Genomic DNA, 23,856 nt, shown 5'->3' with positions numbered 1-23,856 from the left:
CCCATGCTCTTTTTATAAGTATAAAAGCTTAGGGGCCGGCGCTGTGGAGCAGCAGATAAAGCCACCGCCTACAGCACAGCATCCCATATAGGCTCTGGTTCAAGACCCGGCTGCTCCATTTCTGATCCAGCTCTCTGCTACGGCCTGGGAAAGCACTGGAGGACAGCCCAAGTCCTTGGGCTCCTGCACCCACATGGGAGACCCAGAAGAAATTCCTGGCTCCAGGCTTCGAATTGGCCCAGCTCCGGCCGTTTCAGTCATCAGGGAAGTGAACCAACGGATGGAAGACTCCCGCCCCCGCCCCCTCACCCCGTGTAACTCTTTCAAGTAAATAAATAAATCTTTAAAAAAATAAAAAAATAAGTGGGGCCAACTCTGTGGCGCAGCACGTTAATGCCCTGGCCTGAAGACCCGGTTGCTCCACTTCCAAGCCAGCTCTCTGCTATGGCCTAGGAAAGCAGTAGAGGATGGCCCAAGTCCTTGGGCCCCTGCACCCACGTAGGAGACCCGGAAGAAGCTCCTGGCTCCTGGCTTCAGATTGGCACAGCTCCAGCCATTAAGGCCAATTGGGGGCCAGCGCCGTGGCTCACTAGGCTAATCCTCCACCTGCGGCGCCGGCACACCGGGTTCTAGTCCCGGTTGGGGCACCAGATTCTGTCCCGGTTGCTCCTCTTCCAGTCCAGCTCTCTGCTGTGGCCCAGGAGGGCAGTGGAGGATGGCCCAAGTGCTTGGACCCTGCACCTGCATGGGAGACCAGGAGGAAGCACCTGGCTCCTGGCTTCGGATCGGTGCAGCGTGCCGGCCGTGGCAGCCATTTGGGGAGTGAACCAATGGGAAAAAAAAGGAAGACCTTTCTCTCTCTCTCTCTCTCTCTCTCTCTCTCACTGTCTAACTCTGCCTGTCAAAAATAATAAGTATAAAAGCTTGTAAATAATAGCTCTTCCTCTTAACATAATTTTTATCCATTACTAAGATTATCTTATTATTGTTTCTCTTCCACTTTATCAAACTCCATAAAAAATGTTAAGTATTTTTTTGTTCATCATTAGATAGACATAGTCACTGCCTGACACAGGGTGGGCAGGTTCTCAACACACATTTGTTAAACACGAACACATAATGGCTATTTTCACTAACTTTGCTGGTATTCCCTTCCCTGCTTTACTCTTATTACTACTTTCTTTCTCTATTGTCTCCAACACTAATTTGATTCGTTCTAACTCTTCTGAATCAATCTAGACTTTTTTATCATTATTATTATTATTATTATTAAGAGGCAGAGAAGCAGAGACAGAGCTCCTATCTGCTAGTCTGTATCCCAAATGCCAGCATCAGACTGGGCCAGACCAGCCTGCCACATGGGTGAAGGGGACCCAATCACTGCTGCCTCCCAGGGTGCACGTTAGCAGGAAGCTGGAATCAGGAGTGGCGCCATGACCGGAGCCCAGCACTCTGATATGAGTCATGGGTATTCTTTTTTTTTTTTTTTTTTTTTTTTTTTTGACAGGCAGAGTGGACAGTGAGAGAGAGAGACAGAGAGAAAGGTCTTCCTTTGCCGTTGGTTCACCCTCCAATGGCCGCCGCGGCCGGCGCGCTGCGGCCGGCGCACCGCGCTGATCCGATGGCAGGAGCCAGGAGCCAGGTGCCTTTCCTGGTCTCCCATGGGGTGCAGGGCCCAAGCACCTGGGCCATCCTCCACTGCACTCCCTGGCCACAGCAGAGAGCTGGCCTGGAAGAGGGGCAACCGGGACAGAATCCGGCGCCCCGACCGGGACTAGAACCCGGTGTGCCGGCGCCGCTAGGCGGAGGATTAGCCTAGTGAGCCGCGGCGCCGGCCCTGAGTCATGGGTATTCTAACCAAAGTCTAAGCCACTAAGCCAAATGTACATCCCTGGACATTTTTTTTGTTAGTAGACATTTATAGTTATGTAAATTCATCAATTATTACTCTGGAAACCCTCCACAGATTTTGTTATAGTGTACGTATTTTTATTTCTATCCTTCAAAAACACAGACATGATGCGGCCCTGCCACTCAAAGAGCACCAAAATCTTTTCACTTCCTACATAACAGTGTCTAAAGTTCTTAGTAGTCAAGTCATATTCAAATTCATTGATGGCTTATCACTTCATCTACATACAGCTCTTACCTTAAATCTTACACTGTTTCCTAACACTTCTTATCTTTGCTCAGCACCCACATCAACTCCATGTTTGTGAAGAGCTCATATTACCTTTCATGATCCAGGGTAAGATTTTAAAATTTGTCTTTTATAATTTTGAATTATACTTTTATGTATGCTATTTACATAATAGTACTATGATGTTAACATTATTAATTGTTTTTCCTTCTTTTTCTCTTTGTTTATATTTTTCAAGTTTTTGTTTAATTATTTTCATTTTATTTGAAAGAGAGACACAGAGAGAGAGGGAGAGAGAGAGATCTTCCATCTCCTTACTGGTTCACCCCCAAATGCCCACAACAGTCTGGGAAGGGCCAGGCTGAAGACAGGAACTTATCTGGGGTCTCCCACATGGGTGGCAGGGACCCAAGTACTTGGGCCATCATCCGGTGCCTTCCCAGTGCATTAGCAGACAGCTGGATCAGAGACAGCGCCTGGACTCAAACCAGGTACCTGATTCACGATGTGGGTGTCCCAAGTGGCAACTTAAGCACTGCACCAAACATGTACCCCTTTCCTTGTTTTTTGTTTTCAAAAAATATTTATATTTTATTAATCTATTTTTAGATTGCATTAAACACTTTTTTTGTATCCTTCACTTTGGTCATTTTTTTTAATCTAACCAAACACATTTAAGGAGATATCCTGGCTTTTCTCCCACCACCATTACACTGTGAAACCCCTGAAAGCAAGAACCATTATCTATCTTTTAAACAATATTCTTGGATCTAGTACGTGTGTGGCACATTAGCTCTGTAACCTTTTATGGTTGTCTTTCTCTCCACTCATTCCACTGCTGATAAATTTAAAAGTTCACACACATGCAGGCATTGTTAGGCAGATTACCCTTAGGGGAGAACAATAAGTAAAAATATGCCCGATGGATGGGATCAATTAAATATGACAAGACAGAGTTCCTAGGACAAATAAGGATGTTCTAAAAGATACAAACACGATTCTGTTTTTGAGGCCCATGAACACACACGGGTCAACAAATAACTGATACGGTGCACGGCTAGTGTGTACTAAGTGGCATGGAAGTAAGAGCTGAGAAATCTTTAAACTGGTTAGGGGCAGGAGGTAGGTAAGAATTAGGAAATCAAAACCCAAACAAACCACAGCACCTTCTTTAAGATCACAAGGATAAGGGGAGGGCACTGTGGCATGGCAGTTAAGCTGCCCTTTGGGACACCTGCACCCACCATCACAGTGCCAACCACAGCCTTGGCCATTCCACTCGCAGTCCAGCTTCCTGCTCGTGCACCCTGGGGGAAGCAGCAGACGGTGCCTTAAGTGCTTGAGGCCCTGCCACCCAAGTGGGAGACTCAAATGGAGTTCTGAGCTCCTGGCTTCAGCCTGGCGCAGCCCTGGCACTTGAGGAGCAAACCAGCAGAGGGAGGATCCCTGTCTGGCTGTCTCCCTCTGTCACTCTGCCTTTCAAGTGGGCAAAAATAAGCTTTTTTTTTTTTTTTCAAAAAAAAGATCACAAGGCTAGAGATCATCAAGCAAGATTTAATTCTGAATTCTATGCTCTTTCCATTATACCACACTCACTATCAATACTGTTTAATAGCTCACAAGAGAATAACAGGCCAGGATTTAGAGAGCCGCAAAATAACACTTGGAGATTTATGCATCCTATCCTATTCCCATTAATATAAATAATCAAGGATTGTACGATACTGGGAAAAGTTAGCAAAGTACCAGGTAGTTCAAACAGCTTTCTGGCTGGTTGGCCTATAAAAACAATGCACCCTAAGTGTTGGTTAAATTCATTTCAACAAAGATTCAAATGTCCCATTCTAACTAGTGTGACTTATAGATAAATAGAATAAAATAGTAAGATGTACTAACCCATATGTTTTTAAATTGTTACTAGATGGTCCACAACAAATCTTTAAAAAAGGAAGTCCAGGGGCCAGTGTTGTGGCATAGCAGGCAAAGCTGCTGCCTGCAATGCCAGCATCCCATATGGGCACTGGTTCAAGTCCCTGCTCCCTGCTAATGGACTGGGAAAAGCAGTGAAACATGGTTCAAGTGTTTGGGCCCCTGCCACCCACGAGGGAGACCCAAATGAAGCTCCTGGCTCCTGACTTCTACATGGCCAAGCCCTGGCTGTTGCAGTCAGCTAAGGAATGAACCAGCAAATGCAAGATTCTCATTCATTCTCTCCCTCTCTCCCTCCCTCCCTCTCTTTCTACCTCTCCGCACCCCCCACCCCAACACTTTCCAAGGAAATAGGACCCTGCAGCTTTAAGTGCTAAGTCAGTATACTGAGATAACATTCTTTTAAGAACCAGTGACTGTTCTTTAGGCTTTCCCACATCTCTCAGGGCTACCAATGACACCTGCTACCAAGTAACCATTCTGTGGCTAATCTGCACCAGCACCCCCATACAGCTTGACCCCAGAGTCCTGACTCTGGAGTATTAGGTTACTTAAACCTCCCCTCTCCTATTATAAATTAATAAGCTGCCATTCTCCATTACACATCAGTCTTTGGTTGCTTGGTCAACAGTTAAGAACCTGAGAATCTGCTTAGTTCTAAGGGCAGTATAAAAAAAAATTTAAGAGCCTGCAAACCTTACATTAAGATCATACCCTAAACACATGATTTAAAAACTGCAGGCTCACAGGATGGAGTTAGGTCAAGAATGGATTCTATTCGAGCTGCACAGTGATAAGGAACAGAAGGAGGGGAGGCAAGGGAAGAAAAAGACAATCAACACCTATTAGAGTCTGGATATTTCACATTTATTTCCAGTTTCTCTTGAAAATTCTGAACCTCTGCCAATAGTCGGCCCAATACTTGCTATATGGTAAAAACTGACCAGAGCTAAGTTTAATCACTGCCCCATCTACACAGGCCACTCGCTGTCTACTTCATAGGCCCACCCCTTCCGTTTCCCAATGCTGTGGCCAGATGTCATTTACCATTATGCTTGTACTATTGTTATCCTTATAAACCCCAAAAACTAAACAATGCCATACTTGGTGGAAAAAAGTACAATTAAAAAAAAAGTATAACCCACTCTTCATATTAACACAGCAAAACAAAACTAGAATCAGACAAATCAATTTACCTTAATCTGAGTCTGTTCGATTGACTTTTCCCATATCTGCTGATCATATGCTCCAATCTGAAACAGGGAGCAGGCTATTTAAACAATGCAGAAGAAATCCTTATATTTCAGTCAAGCTTCACAAAAGTCACGAACCTATTAAGTACCCAGGTGATGACTGGAAAATGTTGGTGCTTCTCCGATTTAAAATAAATTAAACCCTTGTAAGGGCTGTTTCCTTCAAAACTCTACAATAGCTAGATCCAAAAGTAAGCTAAAAAGTATCACTCAAAATATTGCAAGTTCATATTAACATAAAAGAGGTTTCCACTTCTCAGGGAAAACCAGAGCACCCCAAGCTGAGCGGCGTAGATCAGCGATTCGCGTCTTTGGAAGAAAAAGTTTGATCAGAAGCAAATGTCCGTGGCTGGTGGATGCAAGCTGGACAAAGGGTCCCCGAAAATCTTACTGCGGGCCCCAAAACCGGCGTCAGAAGCCATAATGACCCTGCACATCCCTCTTTCCATTGATGTTGAGACATCACATATGAGTCCTGGCATTTGCAAACTCCTAACACGATACTCGTTGGCGGAGCTTTTTTTTTTTTTTTTTTTTTTTTTGCAGGAAATACGCTTTACAAATAAACAATATATATATACCGATATTACCTTCTTTTGGTACCACGATATAGCATCTCTCTCATTTGAGGCCATCTGTGACTCCAGCCAGAAAATGGGATTTCACTGAAAACGAAGGAAAACCAGCGGGTGAGGCCAGTCGCTGAAGGCTACTCTCCCGACTCCTCTCAGCCTCTCCATGAGCTGCTGACTATCTCTTTCTCCGGCTGTTCGCCAGCGACAAAAAAAAAAAAAAAAAAAAAAATACTGGCGCAGTGGCGACCGAAGAAGCCTCTGCAATGGTCGGTGCGAGGGTGTTTAGGAGGCAGGCGAGGGGGAGGGCAGGGGACGGCGCTGGAGCAGGCCTCGCCGCCCCTCCGCGGCCCGGCGGCCGCCTCTCACCTGGCGCCCGCCGCCCCGCAGGCCGGCGGCCCGGACCTTCCTCCTCAGCGGCCCCCGCCCGGCCGTGAGGCCCGCGGCGAGGCTGCCGGCCCTGCAGGCCGCATCTTCCCCCCGAGGCGGCGACGCCGGCGGCGCCGTTACCATGGAGACCGCGGCGGCCGCCCGGGGCTCGCAGGCAGTCCGCCGCCCAGCGCCCAGAGGAGGGCAGTCTGCCGCCTCCGACACGGCGCCGCCGGGCTGACCAGACAAGGAGCACTGACTGAACCGGGGGATGAAAGGGCTAAAAAGTGAAGGGGAGCTTCGCTAGGCCGCCAGTCGCTACGGCAACGGCAGAAGGCTTTGGGCCCGGCTGGAAGACACAGGTGCAGGGGCCCCAGGGCCCCGGGGTAGGCGGGACGGCGGCGCTCGGGCTCCGGGGCCCGGCCGGCCGTGACTCAGCCGGCGCAGAGCTGGCTGCCGCAGCGGGGCCGGCCGCGGGGCCGCGGGACTCGGCTTCCGCTTTCCGGCTCTCGCAGCCCAGCTGGCTCCGCCCCTGGCCCGGACCTTTCCGCCGAGCTCGGCCCGGCCAGGGGACTGAGAGGCGCCGCGACTGGGGGCCGCGAGCAGGGTCCCCGCAGCACCCTTTCGGGGCTCGGCCTCCAAGTCGCCTCCTCAGAAACGGCCTTGCCACCGTGGACCTGTAGGCGGTCGGGCCTGCTAGCCTAACAGTCCCGGGTCCGGCCCTTCGTAGCACTTGATTTCCTGGCTGAAAGCCTGCCCTGCGCCAGCGGGCCGTGGGGCCCGGCAACGAGCGCGGATAAGGTTCTCGGCGTTGGCTGGAGGAAGGGATGTTTGAGCTCACGCTGGCCGGACCCAGAGGTCTGGCAGGGGCCGCAGGCGGCGGCCCCGGCACTCCTCCGGTGCTGGAGGGTGAGGGAAGAGGACGACCACAGCTGAGGCCCGTGGGCGCACAGACTTCTCAAATTAGAGTAAAGGGAGGTGGCGCGGCAACGGCGTCCAGGTTGAGCGCAAGCAAGGCCCCCGCCCAGGAAGCACAAATATCATGGGCCAAAACATTTTTTAAAAAGGAATTCAAGCCGGCGCCGTGGCTCACTAGGCTAATCCTCCGCCTTGCGGCGCCGGCACAGCGGGTTCTAGTCCTGGTTGGGGCGCCGGATTCTGTCCCGGTTGCCCCTCTTCCAGGCCAGCTCTCTGCTGTGGCCAGGGAGTGCAGTGGAGGATGGCCCAAGTGCTTGGGCCCCGCACCCCATGGGAGACCAGGAGAAGCACCTGGCTCCTGCCATCGGATCAGCGCGGGGCGCTGGCCGCAGCCCGCTGGCCACGGCGGCCATTGGAGGTTGAACCAACGGCAAAGGAAGACCTTTCTCTCTCTGTCCACTCTGTCAAAAAATAAAAATAAAAAAAGGAATACAAGCAGGCTGGTAAAAGGAGAAAGGAAGAGTTGCGCCCAGAATTGAATACTTGAGGATAGGCTAGTATTAAGGAAAGTTAATAAAGCAAAAGGCACCTTCTCCTCCTCTCTGTACTTTCCCTGTGTGTGTGCCATGTGTGAGTCGGGTAAAAACTAAGACAGTATCTACCCTTTCGGAAATCCAGACACTTGGATAAAACACCCCCAACTAACTGGAAAGTCCTTCCATCCAGACCTCAATGTCGCACGCACTGGCGGCGGTTTCCTGCTGCAGTTTTTGCTCCTTGACAACTTCCTCCCTTCCTTTCAGCTAAACATTACAGTTCTGCCGGGTTTCTCGAAAGGTAGGCGCTTTGAACCTACACCGGCATTCAGATTCCGATGTGGGCTTCATTTATTCAACTCAACACGTCTGTTTCCTTGCCCGTGTTCCATCAGGGAAGGAATTACCTTGCTAACCGCTGTGAATACAGCAGATCCTCTCAGAACCAAGGCATTTATTCAATAAATGTTAGTTCTCTTCCCCTCCAGAACCAAGGGCAATCTGTGGTTAGCACAGGTGCCTCAGTTAAGAGAAGGGCATCTCAACAAAAACAGGAGGAAAAAAAATCCATTTTGTTGTGTCATACATCACTGAGTTCCAAGAGGTCTGTACACCATTTGCAGTAATACTCCGTTCAAGAGTATCTACATCACCAGAATAAAAATTATTCCTCTCCTAAGCAGATATAAACCAATTTAAGTAACAAGAGGTGTAACTGCCACAAATGTCAAGTGTAACTCTTCTTCCGAAAAATCAGTTGCATCTCAATATGGATGGAATTTTCCCCAAGCACCTATGACCTCTATTATAGGAAAGATTTTCTTAAATAATAGGGGATGGAGAGGAATTAGTTCTCTTAAACAACAGATTCCAGGTGTCCAGAATTCACATATGCTATTCATTTTTGTGATAAAACATCAGTAAAGGACAAATCAGACTTTGTTTATTAAAAAAATACTTTACAGGAAAAAAAAAAAAAACCTCTATGCATTCCATTGTCCTATTTTACAAAGAAATAGCTTAACAATTTAACACACTTAGACAGCTACAAAAAAGCACTGTGTTAAAAGGATTATTATCCACACAAATTTAGATTTAAGACTATTCATTAAAAACCTTTTTAAAACACTCGTTAATGTCAATAAACAAACTAAGGCCACACAACGCAAATAGTCCGCCAGGCAAATTATACATTTCATCTATATGCAAAGACCTCTTAGATAAATTAAAGCCACAGGAAAAAAAAGTCTTAGCTGCCAATCAAAATGGAGTTTAGTCACAGAAAACACTATTACATGAAAATTTACAACATGTGATAGTAGTACGTAAGTATTCCTTTAGAGAGAATTGAAAAGTGCTATATTTAGAGAGACAGTGGTCTCAACTACATGCGCAAGTGGATCCTAAAAAATGTATAAAGAAAATGGAAGGCCATAATATTTATGGAGAGATACTTGCTTTTAAAGCAACAAACTTTCAAGATGAGGACAGGTCCCTTATGTGCTACAGGAAACATGAGTACTGCACATCTCCTCTGCTTGCATGACCAATACAGCTACAACTTGTTTTAAAAACACTGAAACTTAGCCCAAATGTGAACCTCTGGCATGTGCTACTGGAAGTTTCCTTTCTTAAAACCTGTAGCAATGATCTAACAGATTTACTAAGATAAATTCAATTATCCTAAAGGTATAAATGAAAATAAAATTTTAACGGCAAATACAGATGAAAATATAATGGGCTATTAATGATCAAGAATATATTCACTAAGGATTTTCATGGATTTGAGTCTTGTTCCTATATTAGCTTTCATTATAAATAATATTTATATAGGGAAAGGCAGTAAGCAAAAGTTTCTTCAGTCTTTAAACGTAACCTTTATGACTATTAAGACTGATGCAAGACATCTTTTCCTAAAGTTTAGTACAGAATTTTATTTAATTAAGCTCCTTTTTCCCCCTACAAGAGCTTGCAATATTAGTCAACTGATATTCCAACTGTCTGTAAGGGGAAAAGGCACTTGCCAAAAATCTTTAATTAAAAATAATAAAGTACCAGTTTAAACAAATTTTAAGTACTTAAGAAGCAAATTCAAAATACAATTAAGCCTAGGAATTCAGTTTTAAAGTTAAAACTTTGGAGGGGGAACTAGGTTTTCATTATTGCTTTATGAATTTGGGATCCTTCTTTGAATCATAATCCTACTCCTAGCATATCTTGGTAATTATAGAATGATTTTCAGGGCAAGGGGAAGACATTTACCCTTTTTAATGGATACCATAAAATCATTCTATTTAGTAAGTTAGGAATATTCATTTATTGGGTCCTTTCCATAAGCACATTTAAAAAATATCCCTCTGCTCCACAAAATACTAAAACTTATAGCCACATTTTGCAAGTAATCTCAAGAGTTGGCACAACAGATAATATACCAAAAAGGAAGATCAGCTTAAGTTTCAGTTACAACTTCACTGCCATCACTACTTTACAACTTAGAAGACGCCAGATTGTTCCATGCCTCACTCTACCAAACCAAGTAATTTAATGATTTAGAAAAGTTGCAGTCATTTGTATCACTAAGCTAGGATACAGTTTTGAAAGCAGTAAGAAACTCAAAACTTCTGCTTTTATATTCATCAGTCTTTAAAGCATGCTATTAAAATCTATTACTCACTCACATAGGACATTCAGAGTTTCCAGATACATTACTAGCTAAATGTTTCTCTCCTTTCTATTGCAATTCTAACATACAATGAATTTATTAGTACATGATTTTAAACATTTTTAATATTCCTTTAATGTGTTTATATTGGAGGTGAGGGTAAATGTTTTATTAAAAGGAAAACAGGGCTTTGCTTTTGATTGTAGGTCTTTGCAGATCCGCTGGTTCCTGAGTGATTGTACACAGTGCTGGCTGTCAGGAGACAGTCTCCTTGTTATTAGTAGTGACCAGCTTAGATGACAGATGGCATCTGCTGGATGGCGAGTGGGAGACAGGGACGCTGGATCTTGGAAGACAGGTAACAGAAAAATAACACCTTCTGCTTTAACAACCTTGCTCTTCATGATTACTTAAAAAGCAAATGTTGCCTGAGAAGAATTTTACTTTGCACAGCCTGGTAAAGCTCTATGAAATTCTTCTGGACAGAAAAATGAAAACAAGAAGTAACCCAAACCCATACACTTTGTGATTAACCTCCTTCCCCTTAAAACAACAAAAAATACCCTCAAAGGCAGATCCCTTAAAAACTAGTCTTGATAAACTAGAATTTACGCTAGAATTTATACCCAAGATTTAAAAACACCCCTGCAATAATCACATTATCTTTCATACCATTCTAATTACCTTATTTACAAAGATAACTAAAAGCAACATCACTTCCAATTCATAAATGGTTTACATTGAAATGTTTCCCTATTTGTCTTCACCCTTTGTAACAGAGAATACATACATATACATATATATAAGGAATAATACAGATTCTAACTAATCACTGCAGTATTTGCTGATGGTTACTTTTCTATCGATTTACACAGTGACCTCTATACTTTGCTAATATGCATTTAACTACACAACAATATTGCACAAAGTAATATTTATATAAGATTTAAACTATTTCAGAATATTTAGAGAAAATTCATATTTGATATTTCAAAAGATGCAGCTGTGTTTTCATGGTGACAGACATAATAAAGCAGCATCTTTTTTTTTTGCCTATGTTAATGTAAGTATTTCAAATCTCACCAACCAAAAAAAAATCTTCAAATTGCACTGTAACCAGGTAGATACAAGAATCTGGTCTTAGGTGTGGGGAGTACTCTTCCTTTAATAAACAAAAGGCCTATTATTAATAAGAGAAAGTGTAATGTGTATCACATTAACATTCTAAAATAATAGAAAGTTAAGACCACACTAGCTATATGAATTGTGCCTGTTTGAAAAATAAAAAAATTTAATACTCAGGCACTAAACATTAGGCTACCTGAAACTATACTGATGAAGTCTAGTGCCATATTCTTTATTAGAAAATAGCAACACTGTAATAGTAAATAAATCTAGGTATTCACCAGTTAAAACTGAACTGAAGTGTCTCAATAGTAGATACTTCTCATGAAGAGGTTGATGCCAAGTAACCAGAATAGTTTTTTCTAAGTTTGATGCTTAAGTTTGGCAGCCTCATCAGAAAGATTGATATCATTTCTCTAAGTCTGATACTTGTAATCAGTTTAGGAAGCAAAAGTATCCTCACAAAATGTGAGGATGCTAGTAAGCAGAACAATAGTGTCATGTCAACATTATCTCTTTTACCCAAAATAATCTTCCACAGTTACCAATATTCTAGAAGAGATTAATGAACCATGGGTAATGAATGACCAAGGACTATTCATCTTTAGATTTTTTTTAATTGATATATCCACTGGGCTTTAAGTAACAAAAAAAAAAAAGACAGTTTGGATAAGAAAGTGCTGTGCTTTCTCTTTTGTTAAGAAACCAGAGAGCCACTGAATTTTCCTTAGAAACTACTTGTTCTTTGTGGTTGGAACTAAATAACTTACTTGCCCATGTACCAGATGCAGGATCTCTTTCCTGCAACCTATGCCATTTTTACTGTGGAAACTGATTCCTGTGCCGTAAAGACACAAGTACTAAAGCATAAATCTGTTCTTCTATCATAAAAATAGCAAATATGGCAAGAGACAAGGCAAGATAAAATTAAGGGGAAGTGAATAATTTACCAAGTAAGAATCTGTTATTCCAGAGAATTCTCATTTTGATTTGAAGAAGAGATTGAATTGTTACCTCACACCTTAAAACAGAAAGTAGCAGCAGACCCACTATTACATACTGTACTAACGGGATAAGATACAACTCTTAACTTTGCATAATCTGTGTAAAAAAGATATGCTTGACATTTGTGGAATGTCATTTCTCTTTATAGAATTATAGGCAAGATTTCTCCAATAAAACTTAACTTAAGCCAGTTATAAAACTATAACTTCACATCAAAATTTAAAAAAGTTAAAAAATGTGTTTGAATATGTACATATCACACAGGAGTGCTTGAATGTTCCTGCAGATTGTGTTGCTGCTCACAGTCCAGTCTACTTTCCACCTTTAAAACAGGAGCAGGCTGAGTCTTCTGCTCTTGCTGGAGACTGAGTTCTGATGAAGGTGGGAAGGACGATGAAGCAGTTGTCAAAAGCTGCATCTCTCGGCATGTTTCTTCAGATTCAGTTTTTATCCTCACACATTGGGAGTCGACCTCTAATTCTCGCTTTCCAGGTAAACTACAGTCCTTGGAATTGCTTTCTGTGTTTTGAGTGGCTTCCACAACAGGGTGGTACTGTTTAAGCCTTATATGCCAGGCTAAGCTGCACACTGCTGACACTGTTTTGAACTGATGAATGACATTTCTAGGGATGAAGTAGATATCATTGTCACACAGCTGAATTCTAGCATAGCGAATGCCTTCCCGCCTCATTTGGTTTAGTTTCGCTTCATCCACCCACTGTACACACTGAAGAAAGGAAAAAAGTTACATGAGACTTTAACAAACATAGTAATTTAGGAAAATAATGTATAATTATTAGCACAGGAAAAGTAGAGAAAGTTATGCAATACTAAATGATATAGAACTTGCTAAAATATCTTGTAATGCTTACAAAATATTTTTCTACCTTTCTATTAACAAAGTGCAACTTAAAGTTAGATGGCCAAGGGAATCAAGTATTTCAAAGTACAGTTAAGTATCAATATTCATTGCCACACATAGGGGCAACATTTTATCTTCAATGTCTTTTTTTTTTTTTTTAAAGATTTATTTATTTATTTGTAAGTCAGAGTTACACAGAGAGAGAGGCAGAGAGAGAGAGAGAGAGAGAGAGATAAGTCTTCCATCCAATGGTTCACTCTCCAATTTGCCACAACTGCTATAGCTGTGCTGATCCAAAACCAGGAGCCAGGAGCTTCTTCCGGGTCTCCCACACGGGTGCAGGGGCCCAAGGACTTGGGCTATCTCCTACTGCTTTCCCAGGCCATAGCAGAGAGCTGGATTGGAAGTGGAGCAGCCGGGTCTTGAACCGGCACCCATATGGGATGCCGGCGCTTCAGGCCAGGGTGTTAACCCACTGCACCACAGCACCAGCCCCTCTTCAATGTCTTTCAGTTAATGGCACATGGTGCAATGGGGTTATTAACTAGTGAAACTGCTCATGGCAAGAAGTGAACAGCCTGGGCTTTCTGGATTGTCCCAAAACCACCTGACTTGAAGACTGCAGGGAACTCAAGCATCCTTGAGAAGCTCATTTAAGAATCTTCCATAAACCTCTCTTTCCCTTCCTGCGGCCTTTAATAAAAATAAAATTTAATTCACCCAATGCATCCAACTGTAAGACAAAAGGCAAAATAAAATATGTACAGATACTTACTTCCAGTATCTCCCACTCAGAGAGTAATAAAAAAAAGCCAAAAGTTACCTGGGAAACAGGAGGTTCATGAAGGTCTAACTGAAGTCTCTGTACAACATCAGTAAAATCCTCAGCATGAAAACAAATCACATCTTTGGTTATACGAGGCTGGTCACTCCTAATAGCAACAAAATTAAGTTTTAGCAACAAGCATCTCAAAATGGAAAATCATTAAATATTTTAGTTTTCTTATTCCTGCAAATGCTACTACTAACAAAGAAAAAGACACATATCTTCTAAGACTAAGTATATATTTGCTTCTTTAATCAATTTTTACAAAAATAAAAACCAATAAAACAAAAATCCCATAAAATTCAGATTTGTTGCATAATTTAAACAACAGTGGCTAAAAATAATAGTTTCTTTTAAATTAATTGCATTTGCAGTTCTCTAATTAGTTTGCAATTCTATGTCCTCAGCTTTATTAAAATAGGGCTGCAAGTAAATATAAAATAGTGCACCCATCATGGAAAACAGTCTGGTGGTTCATCAGAAAATTAAAAATAGGGTAGTGGGCATTGGGCTTACTGATTAAGAAGCCAGGCCGGGATGCCTGCATTCCATAGAGTGCCTGGGTTCATATCTCAGCTCCACCCCTGATTCCAGCTTCCTGTTAAGGTGTACCCTGGGAGGCACCAGGTAATTGTTCAAATAGATGGGTCCCAGCCAAACACATGGGAGACTTGAATTGAGTTCCTGGCTCCCAGTTTTGGACCAGCATAGTGCCAACTGTTGGGGGAAATTGGAAGTGAACCAGAGAATTGGAGCTCTCTATCTCTCTGCCAAATAAATAAACACTATTTTTTTTTAAACACATAGGATTACTAAATGATCCAGCAACTCCACTGAGTATAATATACTCCCCAAGAACTAGATGAAAAATGGTACATGAAGAGATATTTGACACCAATGTTCATTGCCAAATAGTCAAAAAATGAAAGCAACTAAAGTACCTGTTAATGAATAAATGGATTTCAGAAATGTGGTCCATATCTGGGACTTGCTATGATATGAACCATGTGGATATTATGCCAATAGAAATTAGCTAATTATAAAAAGACAAATACTGCGTGATACCACTTATATGAGAGAATTAAAGTAGTCAAGTTCAAAGAAACAGTAGAATGACAGTTTCCAGAGCCTGGGGGTGAAGAGGAAAGGGAAAGCTGTTTAATTAGTAAGTACAGAGTTCCAGTTTTACAAAATGAAAAAGTTCTGGAAATCTGTTTCACAACAATGTGTTTATATTAACACTCCAGTATATACATTTTTAAAAGATATTTATTTATTTGAAAGGTACAGTGACAGAGAAAAAGGGAGTGGGGAGACAGAGACAGACCAGGAACTGCATCTGGGTCTCCCCCAAGGGTGGCAGGGGCCCAGGTATTTGGGCCGTCACATGCTGCCTACCAGGTGCATGAGCAGGAAGACGAATCAGAAGCACAAAGAAACTGGGGCACTTCAATACTGGATGCAGGCAACCCAAGCCACAGCTTAACCTGCTGTGCCACAACACCCACCCCCAGAATGTATGCTTCTAAATGTTTAAAATAGCAAACTTAATACATATCTTACCAACGTTTAAAAACTGTTCTCAACCTTTTACATGGAATCCATGTTTTCTTAGACACTGTTAACCAACCTTGCAGCTGAGTTCCATTAACTTACCATTCACCAAACTGTACAGCTTTCAAAACCCCAACAGCAGCCGTACTCTGCCAGTCAAACCCCTGACCTACATGATCAGCATGAGCTCTTGTCCTGTCTTCAAAGAGGACTTCACGGGGTTCACTGGTCCGAGGTAGGTACTGGAGATTTTTAATTTCATTCATTGATCTAGAGTTGATTTGGTTGTAAGCAAAGAGAAAGCAAGGGAGATAGAAACAAAGAAATATTAATAGCAGTAAAGTGAAAATTTGCTAAATACCAGATTTAAATAAGATGAGGTCTGAGAACCCACGGGTTCAGTGATTTTTGACAGCATTTAAAACACTGTACTGTAATGTTCAATGATACTCCCCTCTCCCTGTAGGTCATAATAAAGTAGAGGCTATAAGCTTGCATTAGGCTCAAATGTAGTATATGGACATACAAACTTTAGGTATTCCACAACAAAAGACACAATTGGAGTCTAAGGCTTATGCTTCTTTGCTCTTACTTATCCTTAGTTTTTTCAAAATATTCTACTAGACCTTTTCTTTAAAATTTTATTTATTTATTTGAAAGGTAGCTAGAAACAGGGAGAGACAGAGAGAGAAAGCTTCCATCCACTGGTTCACTCCCTAAATGCTCCCAATAGTCAGGTCTGGGCTAGCACAAGGCTAGGAGCCAGACCTCCATCTGAGTCTCACATTCATGACAGGAATCCAAGTACTTGGGCCACCATCCATTTCTCATAAATAATATTAGATGCCAGAGGACAATGAAGCAAGACGAAAAACCTTAAGTGCAAGTCCTGGCTGTTTTGCTTCCAAACCAGGTCCTTGCTTATATGCCTCAGAAAGCAATAGAAGGCAGCCCAACTGCTTGGGCCCTTGCCACCCACATGGCAGACCCAGATGGAATTCCAGGCTCCTGGCTTCAGCTTGGCCCACCCCAAGCTGTTGTGGCCATTTAAAGGGTGAGCCAGTAGATGGAAAATCTCAATATTTTCTTTCTCTCTCTTTCTCTCTCTCTCTCTCTCTCTATATATATATATATACAATCTATATATATATATATATATAATTATATATATATAACATATATAATCTGTCTCTCTGCCTTCAAGTAAATAAAATAAATCTTAAACAAAAACAAATAAAAAAGAGGGAGCAGCATTATGGTGTAGTTGGTTAAGTCACCACCTGTGACAAAGGTTCATACCCCAGAGATAGCAAATAGAATAATGGTCAGGCAGGGAGAGAAGAGATAGAGGTTAGGTAATAGGTATCAAAATACAATTACAGGGCTGGCGCTGTGGCTTGCAAGTAAAGCCACGGCCTACAGTGCAGGCATCCCATTATGGGCACCGGTTTGAGTCCCAACTGCTCAACTTCCAATCCAGCTATCTGCTATGGCCTGGGAAAGCAGTACAAGATGGCCAAAGTCCTTGGGCCCCTGCACCCACATGGGAGATCTGGAAGAAACTCCTGGCTCCTGGCTTTGGACAGGCCCAGCTCCAGCCACTGCAGCCATTTGCAGAGTGAACCAGCAGATGGAAGATTTCTCTCTCTGCCTCTGCCTCTCTGTAATTCTCTGCCTTTCAAATAAATAAATAAATAAATCCTTTTTTAAAAAAAAATAGTTACAGAGCCGGCGCCGTGGCTCAATAGGCTAATCCTCCACCTTGCGGCGCCGGCACACCGGGTTCTAGTCCCGGTTGGGGCGCCGGATTCTGTCCCGGTTGCCCCTCTTCCAGGCCAGCTCTCTGCTATGGCCAGGGAGTGCAGTGGAGGATGGCCCAGGTGATTGGGCCCTGCACCCCATGGGAGACCAGGAAAAGCACCTGGATCCTGGCTCCTGCCATCGGATCAGTGCGGTGCGCCGGCTGCAGCGGCGGCCATTGGAGGGTGAACCAACGGCAAAGGAAGACCTTTCCCTCTCTGTCTCTCTCTCTCTCACTGTCCACTCTGCCTGTCCAAAAAAAAAAAAAAAAATAGTTACACAGAAAAAGTAACTACTTGTGTTCTATAGCACATTAGGATAAGACTACAGTTTGCAACAATTTATTACATATCTCAAATAACTAAAAGAGAGGAATTCAAAGGCTCTCAACACAATAAGGTGATAAATGTTTGACGACATAGACATGCTAATTATCATGATTTGATCAGTACACATTATTAAAAAACTGATGTACTAAAACAGACGGTACAATAAAAATTCTGCAAAGTCTTGAGGATATGATAAAATGACAGAATGCAAGGTAACTACCAACACCACAAAAAAATTAAAAAAGGTTATACAAGAAAGCCATACTGAAATAGAAACTCAGAGTGGTTCTGGAAGTAATACATTGTAAGAAAGAGGGGGCCCGCGCTGTGGCACAGCAGGTTAACACCCTGGCCTGAAGTGCCGGCATCCCATATGCAAGCCAGTTCGAGTCCAGGCTGCTCCACTTCCAGTCCAGCTCTCTGCTGTGGCCTGGGAAAGCAGTAGAAGATGGCCAAGTCCTTGGGCCCCTGAACCCGTGTGGGGGACCCAGAAGCTCCCAGCTCCTGGCTTTGGATCGGTGCCGCTCCAGCTGCTGCGGCGAATTGAGGAGTGAACCAAAGGATGGAAGATCTCTCTCTCTCTAACTCTTTCAAATACATAAATAAATCTTAAAAAAAAAGACTTTAAAAAAAAGTAAATAAGAAAGAGAATAAAAGATGTTTAGGATATTGTCAAGAAAAGTATTACCCTCAAAAAGAGCAATCAGAAACTGTAGGGAAAACAGAACAATTTAAAAGCAAACAAAAGCATGATTTTTTAAAAAAGATTTATTTTTATTTATTTGAAAGAGTTAAAAGAGAGATAGAGAGAGAAGCAGGTCTTTCATCTGCTAGTTCACTCCCAAATGACTGCAATGGCCAGAGGTGAGCCGATCCAAAGCCAGGAGCTTGGAGCTTCTTCTGAGCCTTCCACGTGGGTACAGAGGCCCAAGCACTTGGGCCATCCTTCGCTGTTTTCCCAGGCACATTAGCAGGGAGCTAGATTGGAAGCAACACAGCCAGGACTCGAACTGGCACCCATTTGAGATGCCAGCATTGCAGGCAGGGGCTTTAACCCGCTGTGCCATACCACCAATCCCCCCAAAAGCAGGATTTTGAGTACCTAAGTACAGATACAGAAAAGAAAGATCTGGCTTCAGCCTGGCCCAGCCCCAGTTGTTGTGGTCATTTGGAGAGTGAACCAGTGGATGGAAGACCTCTCTCTGTCTCTACCTCTCTTTGTAACTCTGCCTTTCAAATAAATAAAAATATATCTTAAAAAAAAAGATGTTTGTACATTCTTCTTTTGGATGACAACATCAAAACCTTAGAATATAATTTTTTTTAAGATTTATTTATGTATTTGAAAGTCAGAGTTACACAGAGAGAGGAGAGGCGGGGGGTGGGGGTCTTCCATCCGCTGGTTCACTCCCCAATTGGCCGCAATGGCCAGAGCTGCCGATACGAAGCCAGGAGCCAGGAGCTTCTTCCAGGTCTCCCACACATGTACAGGGGCCAAAGGACTTGGGCTGTCTTCTACTGCTTTCCCAGGCCATAGCAGAGAGCTGGATTGGAAGTGGAGCAGCCGACACTTGAACAGGTGGCCATATGGGATGCCGGCACTGCAGGCAGCGGATCTACCCACTATGCCACAATGTTGGCTCCCATAATATGAATTTTTAGCCCATACATGAACCCTGCAATAATCATACCTATCCGTATTATCGATGTCATTTATTGGTGATCAGATTTTAGAATCTACCTATTAACAAATCATATAAAACTACTAATGGTTTTAAAACAGAATATAAATTAATCTCAACAATGTTTAAGACAGCTGACATTAAGACACAAAGAGGAAAACAGCAAAGGAGGAGTCACACAACACTCTGGAGCACAGGAGAAAGGAAGGAATGCCCACCCAGCATACCAAGAAATCACTACCCCATCAAAGCCTTCGGCTCCCTCCCCCACAGAAAAAGACATTATGAAAAAAATAGGTCTTCTACCTTTAACAAAAATGTGTTTGCCTCTGGGAGAAAAAGATGGGCAGGATTTTTTCACTAGAAGCCCTACCGTACTATGTAATTTTTTAAACTTTGCACATGGATTTATTTAACTCCAATAAATCCAAGTATCACCTTCATCAGCAGTGCCCTTGATAACAAGGAAAGCTGTTCACAGTAATTCTACCATTTTCCGCAACAAGACGTTCTCATTAACACAAAAGGATGACATTAGTATTTATGTTCTGACTCACTCACTGTAATTCAAAGTGCTTTTGAATGCCTCACTTAAGAATATTTAATACCAACAGAAATAAAATTTGATAGCAACTCAGACTCATGGAAAAACAATAGATCATTAAATAAATTATGTTAGTATAGCTACCTAAATAACTGGGAAAAATGTTAAATATCTTCCTCTACACCAAATCCAATTCCAGGAAGATTAAATATGTAGATATGAAATCAAAGAAACACAAACAAAAAAATATAGGTGAATAGTTCATAATACCATGAAGAAAGACCTAAGTCTGGCCGGCGCCGTGGCTCAATAGGCTAATCCTCCACCTTGCGGCGCCGGCACAGCGGGTTCTAGTCCGGGGCGCCGGATTCTGTCCCGGTTGCCCCTCTTCCAGGCCAGCTCTCTGCTGTGGCCCGGGTGTGCAGTGGAGGATGGCCCAAGTGCTTGGGCCCTGCACCCCATGGGAGACCAGGAGAAGCACCTGGCTCCTGCCTTCGGATCAGCACAGCGCACCGGCCACAGCGGCCATTGGAGGGTGAACCAACGGCAAAGAAAGACCTTTCTCTCTGTCTCTCTCTCACTGTCCACTCTGCCTGTCAAAAAAAAAAAAAAAGAAATGAGTTCATTTTTGTATGAAGAAAATTTTAAATATAACTAATATATGGATAAAAATTTTAATGGTTCTATGCTTAAGTGAGTATGTTTATGGCTTTTTACTCTTTTTTTAAGTTTATAATAATCAGGAAACAATGGTCATTTCTTTTTTGAGACAATTATAGAGCAAAAATGTATATAGCACTTAAGAATTTAGTAGAATTTCAAGATTCATCATCAGCATGTACAAAAACTGCTGTGGTCTAGCCACATGCAAACATTTCCATTGATTTAGCTTTTAGCATGCCACCACTTTCCACTCGTATGCAGTTTTTACAAAATATTTTCATGCATCATCAAGTATCTAAGGTTATAATCCTCCTATAAGCTTTAAGTTGAGGTTTAGTTTGGTCTCTTAGAATTCATACTGGGCACTTAATTTAAGTTGCAATTTCCATAGGCTAAAAAGATAGAAATCACTTTTCAAAGTACTAGAATGAATTAATCTACATTTAGTGTTTAAAACACAACATATTAGCACAGTATGCATAACTGAATCTCTGTACTATAACATATTATTGGCTTCATTCAACAAATACTGGTTATCTACTATGTGTCATGAAGACTGAGATGAATAAAACAGTCCTTCTGTCCTCAAGGAGCTCAAAATTGAGTAAGAACCAAAAACATGTAAATAGGTCATTAATGAACAGAATGTTGTAGAACAGAGAGGAATAATCATCTAAGGGAAAAAAGAAAAATTTCACAAAGGAGATGACATCAAGCTAAGCTCTGAATTATTAAGAGTTTGCTAGGCAGAGAGAAGATGGGGGAAGGGATGTCATTCCAAGTAAAAAGATTAGTGTAAAAGCAGAGATTAATGAAAGGCCACGGTTTACAAACTGAATTCAGTAATGCCGGAGTAGTTTAGAAGCAGTTACTCTTACAGAGTACTTCTAGGGTCAGATTATGATAGATCCTTGTAAACCACACTAAGGAGTTTCATCTTTGTGCTACAGGCAGCCAGGACCCAGGTTTTAAGTAAACAAATAAAAACTATTTTTTTTTAAAGATTTACTTATTTGAAAGGCAGAGCTACAGAGAGAGAGAGAGAAATATCTTCCATCTGCTGGTTCACTCCCCAAATGGCTGCAATGGCTAGGACCGGGCAAGCCAAAGCCAGGAGCCAGGAGCTTCATCAGGGTCTCCCATGTGGGTGCAGGGGCCCAAGGACCTGGATCTTCCTGCTGCTTTTCCAGGTGCACTAACATGGAATCGGATGGGAAGAGGAACAGCTGGCATTGCAGGCAGGGGCTTAACCCATTGTACCGCAATGCCGGCTAAATCTGTTTTAGGACCAAGTGTCACCCTGATAACTGTATAATGAGTGAACTGGACTAAAATGACAACTAGAAGATAAACTTAATGGAGCTCTTCAAATAATCTAGACAAATGGTTTTCAAACTATGCTTAGGTTTCAATTATTTTTTTTAAGAAACCATGGCGGGGAAGTGGCTTTGCTTATTTGAGAAAAAAAATGTTTACCGTCGTCTTTTGAAGGGTGACTTTGGCATATCTGCTGTAGGGATCATCTGCTCTCCTGGCCTCACCCACATTATAGGCCCATCATCACTCTGGGACCTACACTGGAGTCGGAGGCTGGAAAGTGTACCCCAGGGCAAAGTCATCTAGAAATCAGATGAATGAGTCACATTAAAAAATTGTTATAGGTATACTTATAGCTTAATCCCCCCAACCCAAATAAAAGTTTAGAGTATTTTTTGCATGTGTATGTAAATAAATAAATAAATACTATATTACATAGTAATTTATATAAAAAAGAATTTAAGTACTCTGTACCAAAGTCTTTCTAAACATTTCTAATCAAAACCAGCTAAAATTTAATCTTAATATGCAAAGTTAGCTTAATACATTTTAATAATCTAAATTAAATACTCACTTTTAAAAATGGTGATTCTTCTAACATATCAAGGAACTCTGGGAAATAATCACCAACTTCTTCATCTACTGCTCCAACAAGACTTATCTGCCGCATAGGACCTGCTCGGTAGGTGCCACAGCAGTATGTCCTGTTGACCTGAAATATGGAAAGGGGGAAAAAAGGACTGAAGTACACACTCCAATTAAATAATCAGAATAGGGTACTGTTGCCAATGTTGTTATTTCTTCTAAAATCTAAGAACTCAATGATCAGTACCTTGGATTAAAGTCAACAGTTAATACAGAGGCACCCAAGCACATTGATGAATATAATGATAGGAACTATGATATATGATATGAGCCACAAACAGAAATTTTAATGTGCAAATTAGCCTATAGTTCCACCATCTCAAAGAATACTGAACATATTAAAATAAACATTTCTAAGAATGATGGTTTTGGGGCTTTGTAAATATTTTAAAGTGTGATCTTTAGGGAAAAAAAACAACAATAAACAGTGAAACTGGCAGGGCAAGGGAGGGGAAAAGACGGACTGGTCAGATCAATCTTCCATATTCATTCTGTATTCCCTAACTTGAAAGTTTTCACATCAGACTACGTGCCAGGCTGATTGATCCCAAATCCAATCTCCCTTTGCTTTCATGTAAGAGCCTTCACTTTAGGCAAGCTGATTATTTTATCTACTCTACTTACGTACAATTTATTTCTACTTCTGATGATTTGTCTCTTTAATCTGCCAACTTGGAATGTCCTCTTTTCTGCAAACCCAAATCTTACCCATCTTTTGAAGATCAGTTCAAGACTTTATTCCCCTCCACCCCACAAGTCCTCCTGGTCACCTTCCATGACTTTTCCCTTTTCTAAAGTCTAATGTTATCTGCAAGCACAGACTCAGTATCCCTTATCTGAACTATCTGAGACAAGAAGCATTTCAGATCTTGGAACATATGCATTGACTTAACTAGTTGAGTATTCCTAATCTAAAAATCTAAAATGCTCCAAAATCTGAAAATGTTTAAGGGCTGGACTAGGGATGCCCAACCTGTATCAACTGTCTAATGAATTAAGGACATATCCTATACACACCTGTACAGTACATCCTATTTAGCATTCAAATGGAATTGAATTGATTCCAAACAATCTAATATTATTCCTCTAGTCATTTCAAGTGTGTTCTCACTTTATCCTAACTTT

At 42.0% G+C, this 23,856-nt stretch overlaps 2 protein-coding genes across 11 annotated transcripts in view; both read right to left on the bottom strand.

Moving 5' to 3' along the window:
* Nucleotides 1-6,402, bottom strand: part of PHTF1 (putative homeodomain transcription factor 1) — a 53,136-nt gene extending 46,734 nt beyond the window's left edge. For 4 of the 10 annotated variants that reach the window (XM_070077843.1, XM_070077842.1, XM_070077845.1 and 1 more), the window contains exons 1-3: nt 6,264-6,402; nt 5,913-5,987; nt 5,266-5,322 (exon numbers count right to left, since the gene is read on the bottom strand). In XM_070077843.1, coding sequence (XP_069933944.1) covers nt 5,266-5,322; nt 5,913-5,957 — 102 coding nt within the window. In that variant the 5' untranslated portion in view covers nt 5,958-5,987; nt 6,264-6,402. The other 6 variants (XM_070077852.1, XM_070077848.1, XM_070077851.1 and 3 more) reach the window with 3 other exon arrangements.
* A 2,236-nt stretch (nt 6,403-8,638) lies between these two features.
* Nucleotides 8,639-23,856, bottom strand: part of RSBN1 (round spermatid basic protein 1) — a 55,525-nt gene continuing 40,307 nt past the window's right edge. The window contains exons 3-7 of the mRNA XM_002715758.5: nt 22,661-22,798; nt 22,246-22,388; nt 15,854-16,021; nt 14,195-14,303; nt 8,639-13,236 (exon numbers count right to left, since the gene is read on the bottom strand). Coding sequence (XP_002715804.1) covers nt 12,766-13,236; nt 14,195-14,303; nt 15,854-16,021; nt 22,246-22,388; nt 22,661-22,798 — 1,029 coding nt within the window. The 3' untranslated portion in view covers nt 8,639-12,765. The remainder of the gene's footprint in view (nt 13,237-14,194; nt 14,304-15,853; nt 16,022-22,245; nt 22,389-22,660; nt 22,799-23,856) is intronic.

This window comes from Oryctolagus cuniculus, chromosome 7 (genome assembly GCF_964237555.1).
Source record: "Oryctolagus cuniculus chromosome 7, mOryCun1.1, whole genome shotgun sequence".
NCBI classification, from domain to species: domain Eukaryota; kingdom Metazoa; phylum Chordata; class Mammalia; order Lagomorpha; family Leporidae; genus Oryctolagus; species Oryctolagus cuniculus.
The sequence above is the reverse complement of the archived record's forward strand: the minus strand, read 5'-3'. Positions and strand labels throughout refer to the sequence as shown.